Source organism: Lupinus angustifolius, chromosome LG18 (assembly GCF_001865875.1).
Source record: "Lupinus angustifolius cultivar Tanjil chromosome LG18, LupAngTanjil_v1.0, whole genome shotgun sequence".
Classification (NCBI taxonomy): domain Eukaryota; kingdom Viridiplantae; phylum Streptophyta; class Magnoliopsida; order Fabales; family Fabaceae; genus Lupinus; species Lupinus angustifolius.
In genome coordinates this window covers 11,539,717-11,551,012 of record NC_032026.1, presented here as the reverse complement: position 1 = coordinate 11,551,012, position 11,296 = coordinate 11,539,717, and the positions used below count along the sequence as shown (strand labels likewise).

Here is an 11,296-nt window from a genome sequence, read left to right as displayed (position 1 = left end):
GGCAAATTTAACATTGTATGGCATAGAATTTCGAAGATTATCTATGTTACAAAAGACTTCCTTAGATTCTGTTTTCTTTGAGGAGGAGATTAGAGCGGCAGATTGGAGTTGTGCTAGTGATAAGTGCTCTGGTCTGGATGGTTTCATTTTCAAATTTTTCCAGGCTTGCTGGGAGATTGTGAAGAAGGATATTTTCTTTTTTTGCAGGAATTTTATTTGTACGGCAAGCTTCTGAGGGGTCTAAATTCTTCCTTCATTGCTTTGATACCAAAGAATAAAAATCTCAATAAGATCCAGGATTTCAGACCAATTTCTTTAGTTGGTTCGTTTGTATACGATCCTAGCCAAGATTTTGGCAGGGAGGCTTGAGGTGATTATGGGTTCCCTAATCAATTCCTCTCAATCGACATTCATCCATGAGAGAAATATTTCAGATGCTATAGTGATTATAAATGAAATCATTCATTCAGCCAAGAAGATTAATGATGGATGCCTTTTGTTCAAGGTGGATTTTGAGAAAGCTTATGATTCTGTTAATTGGAGCTTTCATGATTATATGCTTTCTAGATTTGATTTCTCTATTAAATGGAGAAAATGGATAAGTGTTTGTCTCTCTTATACCTTGATGTATGTGCTGATTAATGGATCTCCTTCAGATCAATTCTCTATTTCAAAAGGTATTAGACAAGGCGATCATATGGCGCCTTTTCTTTTCCTTATGGTTGCAGAAGGTTTTGCAGGTCTGGTTCGACAAGCTAGGACTGTGTGGTTGTTTGAGGGTTATAAGATTGGTAGATTGAGGGTGGAAGTGTGTGATCTTCAATTTGCGGATGACACAATTCTAGTATGCAAGCCTACGATCCAAAACTTGTGGTGTATAAAGAGTATTTTGAGATGTTTTGAATTAGCTTTGGGGTTGAAGATAAATGCACATAAAAGCTCCTTGTTTGTTATTGCAGTGCCTGATTCCTTTATTTCAGTAGTAGCAAATTTCCTAGCTTGCAAAATTGGAACTATTCCTTTTCTTTACCTTGGGGTTCCGGTTGGAGCGAATCCAATAAGGATGACAACTTGGCAAAACATAGTTGACATGGTTTCAAGAAGACTTGCATCTTGAAAGTGTAAACACATATATTTTGGAGGTCGATTGGTTCTTCTAAATTCTGTTCTTTCCAACATTCATACATATTTATTATCTCTCTATAAAGCCCAAAAAAAAGTTTTGACTAAACTTGCTAGTTTGCAAAGAAAATTTCTTTGGGGGAACAAGAAGGATGGTAAAGGTATTGCGTGGGTTTCTTGATTGGAGGTTTGCAAGGCTAAATCTCTTGGTGGATTGGGAGTCAGAGACTTATCTACTTTCAATGATTCCTTGTTAGGAAAGTGAAGATGGCGTAGACTTCATGAGAAGGATGTTTTTTGGGTCAAGGTGATTGAATCCAAATATGGAGGTGAGGTTGTTCCTGCGGCCTTAATGCAAACTCTAGGTGATGGAAAGATCTTTGTAAAATTGGTTCCATTCATGGGGATCATTGGGGCTGGTTTGGTGAGAATGTTTGGAGGGTCTTAGGAGACGGTACTCAAACTCTTTTCTGGTTGGATATTTGGGTGGGGAATCAGAGTTTAAAAAATGTATTTCCTAGACTTTTCTCTTTAGATTTGAATGGAAGGGCAACTGTGGATGAGTGTGGTGTTTGGAATAAAGACGTCTGGTCTGGTTAAATGGAGATGTAGTTTGTTTGAAAGAGAATAAATAATGGTTAGGAACTTGTATGATTTGATTCATCCCCACTCTTGTCAGAAGGATGTTGTGAATTGGTGGAAGTGGAGCCTAGATGCATCTGGGCATTATGTTGTCAAATCAACTCATCCAGGTGGATAATGGTATATTGCCTTTAGGTAACATTCTAAAAAATTGTGGGATTAATTGTGTTCCTTTGAAAATCTCTTGCTTTGTTTGGAAACTCATTAGAGGTAGACTCCCCTCAAAGGTAGAATTATTTAAGAGACAAATTATTCATAGGGTCGAAGATGTGAAGTGTGTCATTTGCTTGTATCATGGTGAATCTGTTGAACATCTTTTTTTGTCTTGTGATTTTGTTGCTTATGTTTGGAAAGGATTCTACTATTGGCTTCAGGTTTCCTCATCCATACCAAGCTCATTATTAGATTGCTGGAATTTGCATGAGTTAATGTATACTAATGCAAAAGGTTCCCAGTTGTGGAAAATGTTTTGGTTTGCTGTTGTGTGATCTATTTGGATAATGAGGAATGATTTAATCTTCTCAGCAAAGACAGATAGTTATGTGTTTATTCTAGATTTGATCCAAGCTAAATCTTGGACTTGGTTTTTGACTAAGATAGCTCCAACATCTTTAGTTTTTGCTAATTGGTGTAATGATCCTAAAGCTTGTATTACTTTAGCTTATTTGATCTTTCTTTGTATTGAGTTAGAACCCCTTGTACTGATTTTTAATACACTTTGTTTATAAAAAAAGTATATATATTTCCCTTTTATGTAAGTGTTTGCCCCGACATAATTTTGAGTTGCTTGGGTGGTTTGATCTCTTTCATGAAGCTTATAATGTATTGTCGGTAGGCTCTTAAGTATAGAATTGTAGTGAATAATATAAAAATAATAGTTTTTGTTTTTATAACTTTTAAGTATCATTTTCTGATTGGATAGCGATGTGAATGAAGACATGAATGGGAACAGCTGATCATCATACCTTAATTATTGGTTGATACTATTTAGACTTATCTGTCTGCATTTTCATTGATGGAAGCCAAATCTTTATACTCAAACTTCTATATCATTATTATTTATAAATAATCTATTTTTTATTATTTTTTAAAAATAGTGATAAGACTATATTGATAAAAAAAAATCATATACATACATTATCATCTAATTAATAATTTTTACGTATTATATAAATATATAATGAAATTTGAATTCTTGTTTGTTATTAATTATCCGCATAAATATACACAAATGTGAGTTTTTTGATACTAGTAATGATATTTTCTTACCTTTTGGATAAGAAATTAATTTATTTTGAGGTGTGTGGTTGTCTCTCCCAAACAATTGTAGGGGTAAAAGTTTGATCAATGTACATAGTATTAGTTATCTTTAATTAAGTAGTAATATAGTAAGTTTTAATATAATCAGGAAAAAAGTGCCTAATAAAACACGTTTTGGTGAATTAGATTGGAATAAGAAAATTGTTAATATTTCTATTTCTATAAGGTACCTTCCATTGGCTTGCTTCTTACAAAATTTCCCCTCCAAAAAAGATTAATGGCTTAAACAATTAGGGGTTTGATTAGTTGCTCTATTGAGGGGGAAAAGGGAATTCAAAGGAGGAATCAAGCTAAGATCTAAAAGTAAAACACTCCTCAAAATCGTGAACAATATAAGCTTTTTTTCAAGTGTTGTTTTGGCCTTACTACCACCACAATCCAAACAACTTCGTCCAATTCTCAAAAGTGGCCGAAAATATAGAATTGAATGGATGCAGCTGAAATGGGTAGGTGATGCCCTAATGCTTTATTTGTTAGGCCCTCATATTTTTCTGAGAATAGATGCTATGGTCCCCTCTAGTCTCCATTGGACACAAGTCTATATGTGAAAGAAGAAAGCTATTGGAAACCAAAAAATGTGTGCATCAAAATGCACGAATTTGTAAGACAGCTGGAGGTGCCCACTCTATGCTGTTTTATTTATATTGGACTATTACTTAATTAGTGCATTGTTTTTTGTCACAGCTAGTACCTAATCGATGTTCCTAGGGTTCATTTAAATGCTCTTAGTTCCAATGATTGGCATGTACAACCCAATAGCATATTTATAACTAAATTGTCATAGTTAGAAATTCATGGGATGAATTAAATTTTAAGATAAATTTTAGAAGCACAGTTTTTATATAAGTAGTTGTAACATACAATAAGTAAAGCAAATTAAATAAAGATTGATCTAATTTAAACAGAAAAAGTTTAGAGATAAATGATTGATCCCAAAGCATGATTTATTAATAAGTACCACTTATAATAGTAAATCAATGTGATATACCAGTTATTATCCATTAAATCTACTAACATATTAAAATTTGACAATTACCCATCTTTGAGATTTTAATCCCATGTTTTTTAAAATATATTACCAACCTCAATAACAATTTTATATTTTTAATAAATTCAATATTTTAGTTAATTTTCAATGCCAACGAATGTAATGTTTCAATTTTTTTCGTGCAAATACTAATAAAAAATGCGACACAGCAGTATTTAATAGATTTAAACTTATGTGTTTAATTTTCAAAAGAAAATTTAACCATTACCATCAAAACAGTAGTTAGAAAATGCATATATAAAAAAGAGGTTTAAGTTGATTGATATCTACGTCATAACTTAAATTGGATTTGGACATAATAACTGTACCATTCATGCACATATATGATAATACTTCTCAGATGAAGACATATCCAAATATCTTAATTGGTTCATTGCGATACAAAGTGTTATGTTCGAAGTAGACCTAAGCCTTTGTCTCCGTGTGTTGCCGACGCTGCCCTACTTTTTTATTTCTTTATTTCGCTGCACCCTATTCCCAATATCACACGTGAACTTCTCACCTACTTTACTCAATATTTGCCCACTTTCCCACCTTTTTATCTACTCCACTTTTCTCCACCCTTTCTATTTTTCTTCTTGAATTTAAAATGAAAGTAAGAAAATTATATACTCTTGAATTATTAAATAATCAAGATCAAAATATATTTTACTCACTAAGTAAACAATCTCCTGTTTTTTTGCAACTCTGAGAATTTTATATTCAATATGTTTTGCCCATAAAGAAAGTCCTGGTTGGAAGAATTAATCTCACTGTATTGTTAATATTTTAAACTTGAATGTGATTGTTAATTGTTATCATTTTAGAAGAACAAATGTGGTTAAAAAAATGAATAAGCACCTTTTTGTGCCTATAATATAAGTTAATGTTCACGGAGTCATGTCTTTTTTATTTTATTTTTACAGGGTGAATTCAAAAAATATGTTTAGATTAAACTTCAAGTAAAATCAATTTAAATCCCCTTTATCTTTACCTTTTCATTTTATTTTTCCGTACTCAAGTGAGCAACATCCACCCTATTACCCTCCTTAACTTTCGTGCTGTGCGTGTCAATCTCAAAAGCCAGAGAGCTCAAGAAACCAACTTAATAAATTATCTCAAACTCAATTCTACTCTAAGGTAGTAAATTTTATTGTACAACCACATTATGAGTGGATCATATAATATTCTTACTTTGTTTCTATCGTCTAATTTTCTTTCATATCATCAATCATCTTTTGGTACGCATTGAATTTTATTGTTCCATGTAATGTACTTTGTGATAGAAACTTTGTTTGCTTCCTCGAATAAATAACAGGCTACCACAAAACTTTTAAAACTTTAATTCCATGATATATGTGTGGGCAAACTCATATAGGCAGCACCGTCCCGACATGTTCTTTGAAAACTTAAAAACGTTGGAAGATAAAAAAAAAGGTTGAGTGTGTTGAAGAAAAGAGAAAGACACGCTTAAACCGAGGTTAAGGAGAAAATAAAAAATATAGGTACATCATCTTATTCGTATCATATTTATAAGTTTGCTTGTTTAGGTGAAAGAGAAAGAACAATGAGTACAGTTTTTCTTTTTAATTATTATTTAAAAATAGTTTTTACCGATAACTAAAAATATAATATGATTAAAAAGTGTCGATATTCATGACAAGATTGAAAAGAATAATTTAGAACAAGACTAGAATATTCTATTTGCCTTCTTCTTTAGAAGATACCTTATGTTTTATTTGAATATATATTTCTTTATTTATCTTCATAAATGTGTCAACCCTCTTAGTAATCTCCCATTTGACAAATTAATATTACCTACATAGTGAGATTTTAAATTAAAAATTCATATTCGTTGAGACTATCATAAATTTAACTAATATGTCTTTTATATCTTTATGATTATTAATCGTTGGCCACTACTTACATAAATTAAGCTAGTGTTAAATATGGGTCAATGTGAAAAATAGTAATCCACCAATTATCAACCCAACCTATTTTTAGACCCTAGAAACCTGGAAAAGGATGGCAAACATTTTTCTACAGTATTAATTGGCCGACGCGTTTAGCATTGTGGAAAATGCATCTTCTTGCCACCAATCCTACCTAAGCTACCTTACAGTCCTAGTTCATAGCACAGGAATATTTATAAAACCTAGAGCTCCTAGGGAACCTATTATTAGTTTTTTATTCATGTTATTGTACATATATCAAACTTGCATTGTATGAATAAATAAAAATGGCCAGGAGAATTATGAAAACAAAACTTTTGTTTAGTTGACTCGGTATTCAGTACTCACTAGGGGATGAGCATTGTATTGAACTCAGATTCGGTAATAGAGCATAAGCTAAATCAACCATAAATATCAATTGGGTCAGTCTTGGAAACCAAACTGACCTAGATCAGTTCAATATCTTTTATTATTATAAATATGTAATTTGATATGTGAAATGATATATACATATATATTGTTAGTAATATAGATTTGATGAAAAATAGAGAATTAATCATATTTTTATCAAAAAGATTTATTACTATATAAATAATTCAATAGAGTTACGGACAAACAAAGAATGAATAACTATGGAATGAATTCGGACGGGTCAAACTTAACCTCTATCATACTCTAAATATTATCTCACTCTAATTTTTAAACATGAACCTAATCCTAAACATAATAAAACTTTACCATATTCAATCCTAATAATGATCAGGTCAAGTCGGGTGAGCAGGTAACATGAAATCTTGCTCACCCATAATATTCACCGACACAATAATGCCCACTTATATTTATATAATATAATGAAATATGCATGTAATTGTTGTGTTTAAATAAAAATATACTTTTATGAAAAGTTAAAAATAAATTAAGTAAAATTATACAACAAAAAAACAAATATTCAAAGAGGATGATAATAAAGTAATATTATTCTAGGAAATCAAGAAAACTTATTTTTATTTGACGGAAATAATAATTTTAAAATAACATACATCTATGGGTAAAACTTTTTAAAAATTCTTAACCAATAACAAATGTAAACATGTATAATTTCAACAAAGGAATAAATTGATTATGGATTAAGCTCATATTTTATATGTGGGTAATTTTGATCAATAAAGTATGTAGGTATGTTCTAGGAAAAATATATATGTATTGATAGTATATAGGTTTTATATACTTGTTATCGTATTATCTACTATTTATATTTAATTAATATTAATTTTTTTTAAATATAAATGGATAGTTGATGAAATAGTTAGTGTAATCATTATATTGACAATATTTATTTTTTTCCTAAAAATATCCTTTTATTGTAGGCATCATGTCCGAGCTGGAAACATCCACATGTATATAAGGCTAATACTCCCAGTGGATATTTTTTCTATCCATAAGATTTGAACCCAAAATTTTGCTTAAGGAGAACAAAATATATATCATTTCAACCAACACTCGTTCGTGTTGTACTGACAATATGCATCAACTCAATGTGGTCCCCACCTACTCTGAGCCAGCACCAATTATTGGGTCCATCCTGACCGCAGGATCCTAATCTAAAGGTGTATCTTGCGTGCTATTCCCCATGGATCCCACGCAAACTGGGTTCAAACTAGTGCTGAACCGCATGGGAAAGCTTCCTAGGGATTGTGAAATCAAACCTCAGCATAGTGAGGTCAAGTCAGTAAAACCACAACCATTTGAAATTTTATGTGCTTCAATTCAAAACCAGCCCAAGCACCAATGTAGCCGTCACCATAGACTTCCACGTCATACTAATTGAATCAGAGACAGGCTGGCCAATAAGTCCACGTGGATACCCACGATGTTGACACCATCCACCAACACGTGTCTCCTCAACCTCGCTATATAAATACCCCTCCCAATTACTCATCTCAATACCAAATAGTTCTTCTTCTCTTACATCTTCGACCACGAACATGGTTTCTAATTACAACATTGCCATCGTGTTATTCTCTGCTGTGCTGGTCCTGCAGTTCTTAGCAACACCCACAGTAACTGAGCTTGTAAAAGAGCAACCTCTGGTTCTCAAATATCACAACGGCCAACTCCTGAAAGGACGCATCACCGTTAATCTAATCTGGTACGGTTCCTTCTCCCCAATCCAACGGTCCATAATCGTGGACTTCATTAACTCTCTATCCTCTACCTCATCTTTACTTCCCTCTGCTTCATCATGGTGGAAAACAACAGAGAAATACAAAGGAGGATCCTCTGCACTCGTTCTAGGGAAACAGTTCCTACACCCTACTTACACTCTTGGGAAAAACTTGAAAGGAAAAGACCTTCTTGCCCTTGCATCCAAGTTCAACGAACTTTTATCTATAACTATTGTGCTCACAGCTAAAGATGTTGCAGTTGAAGGGTTCTGTATGAACCGGTGTGGGACCCATGGGTCGACCCGACCCGTTAGTGGAAAACCCAAGAGTGCTTATATTTGGGTTGGGAACTCTGAAACCCAGTGTCCTGGTCAATGCGCGTGGCCGTTCCACCAGCCGTTATATGGTCCCCAAACGCCACCGTTAGTGGCGCCTAACGGCGACGTTGGTGTTGATGGGATTATTATTAACCTTGCTACTCTTCTCGCCGGTACCGTCACGAACCCGTTCAATAACGGCTATTTTCAGGGTCCGGCGACTGCGCCGCTTGAGGCGGTTACCGCTTGCACCGGTAGTTTCGGTAGCGGGTCGTATCCGGGTTATCCGGGTCGGGTCATTGTGGATAAGGTGACAGGGGCTAGTTTCAATGCGCATGGTGTTAACGGGAGGAGGTTTCTGTTGCCGGCGATGTGGGACCCGCAGACCCAGGCATGTAGGACTCTCGTGTAAGAAGATTGGGTTTTGGATGATTGACACGTGGCAGGGTATTGAGTAACGAATGTAGATATGCGTTTGTGGGAACGGAAGCAGGGGATGATGATGGAATTGCGATTTGAATTGGGATGGGGAAGGAGTTTGTATATTTTTAAGCTGCTATTGTTGTTTAGAGTGACCTGTAAATTCTGTTTCTACATATGAAAAATGAGGAAAAATATGAATGGTAATATTATTCTATCTTAATGGGTAAAGTTAAAAATTGATAAGATAAAAAGATGATCCTATTTTATTAAAAATTCAATACAGAACTATCCAACTTTTATTATGTACATAATGTTTCTTTTCAATTATTAAATGAAGTTGTAATATTAAATGACTATGATTTTATGAAACTTTGTGTCTTTAATATGTGACTTTTCTATTCTTATGAAATTCATTTTTAGGATTTTATCTCAAAACATTTTAGATATGATTTCCGAAACCTTTCACAACTATATATTTTAGAAATTGTTGAAAATCAAAATTATACATATTTATAAAAGTCAACAACAAACAATTTTAAAAAAACTACTAAAAAACCACATTGAAATGTGTCCATTTGGGCACTTACCACTTCTCAACATGTATTAAAAAAATGTTGGAAAGTTAATATGGATCAACCAATCACTCTCCCAATTCAAAGCAAAATTTGGTAAATACACAATGGAGGAGGGAAAATGTGTATTTTTTTATATTCAAATAAAAAGCCCATTCTATTATGGTGTTGGGAATTTGTGAGAGATCATTATGGCAAGATAGAAGCAATGATGAGACGGATAAGGTGAATCTTATTACTATATGCCATAAAAGTCTGTAGGTGATGTCATTGTTCGCATGGTTTTGGTGGGTCCTCTTCCTCTGCAATCATACTTCAGATAAGTTCGAGTGTGTATCCTGTTCATCGTGATTGTGATGCTTGGGCTGAGATATCTTTCCCAATTTTTGTAGTTTTTAAAGAAAATGTTAGTCTTCCCTTGAATATCTGATAATGGCAAAGGTTCCTTGTCCTCTACCTAGTTTTCAAATTAAGTAGATCAATTGGTGGTCATTTACATAATGAATTTTGATATCACATCTATTATAAGAATGCAATTAATATTTTATTCAGAATATAAAAGGTGTTGAGGATTGCAAGTGGTTAGAAATTATAAATTTCTAATTAAGGTGAGGATCATATATTTGATACAATGATATTAGCTATTTATTTTCGGGGTTACATTATAAGTGATCTAATTAGTGACAACTCTTAGATTTCTAAAAGGTTATAACGGATATGGGCTTAATGGGTGGATATCCATCAGGTTAACCCATAGGGGATAATGGGAACCCTATAAGTTAACACATCAGGAAGGTTATGGTCTCCAATACACCAAATCAAATTTAGTTTTCTTCTCTCTCCATCAGAGTGAAAACGCAAGTCCCAAGAGGAATGAGGGATTTGGTTGAGGAAGGTCATCTTACCACAAAACCTTTTTCAGAAACGTAGATCAAAGGAGCACATACAAGAACATGGATTGAGGTATGACACTGCACCCTTTGATTCATATATGTGCGAGAGAATCATTAAACTCAAGATCCTAGGATTGGTATTTCACCAATCATAAGGAATTTCTAACAATTGGTATCAGAACATGGTTCTGAATTTTATGATTCTCCATTAAGGGTGTTTTCTCCAATATTGTATGAACCCTAATTTTAATTTGGGGATTATTGAATTATGTTTCCACTCTTATGTTATAAAGATTGAGGATTTAGGGTTTAATTTGGGAATTATAAAATCTGATTGTGATTGTTACTGTCTTTTGATATATATAAAAGAATGTATACGTGAATGAAACATGAATGCACTTTGGTTTTGCCTCTAACGTTTTCTTTGCCTCTAATGTTTTGAAACATGTATATATTATATGGATGAATAAATATATACACTTTGGTTGTGCACTAGTATACTGTATATATACATGTTGTTGGTTTTCCAGTGCAATTTTTTTCTTTCCAGACTTATATATATACATGTTATGGTTTCCCTCTGCAATAAATTTGTGTGTACTAATATCAAGATGTAATTTTTTGGCACCACTATTTATGATCTTATGCACTTTTCAGTGCATTACATTTTGTGTGTGATGAAATTATCATATTTGTTCTATAATAATTTTGTTCTGTGATAATTAAAATGTACATACTTTTAGTGACTTATATTGCTATTGCATAAATGCAAGTGTTTATATTCAAATGCTTTCTTTGCATTGTTTCTTTAAATAGCTTGCACTGTTTTGATTTGGAATTATACGGAAAGCAATTATGGGATA

General features: G+C 33.0%; 1 protein-coding gene across 1 annotated transcript; it reads left to right on the top strand.

Moving 5' to 3' along the window:
* LOC109332951 (protein EXORDIUM-like 2) lies at window positions 7,995–9,139 on the top strand. The gene has a single exon (XM_019568125.1). The coding sequence runs from the start codon at window positions 8,049–8,051 to the stop codon at window positions 8,955–8,957; it is 909 nt and encodes a 302-aa protein (XP_019423670.1). The 5' UTR covers window positions 7,995–8,048; the 3' UTR covers window positions 8,958–9,139.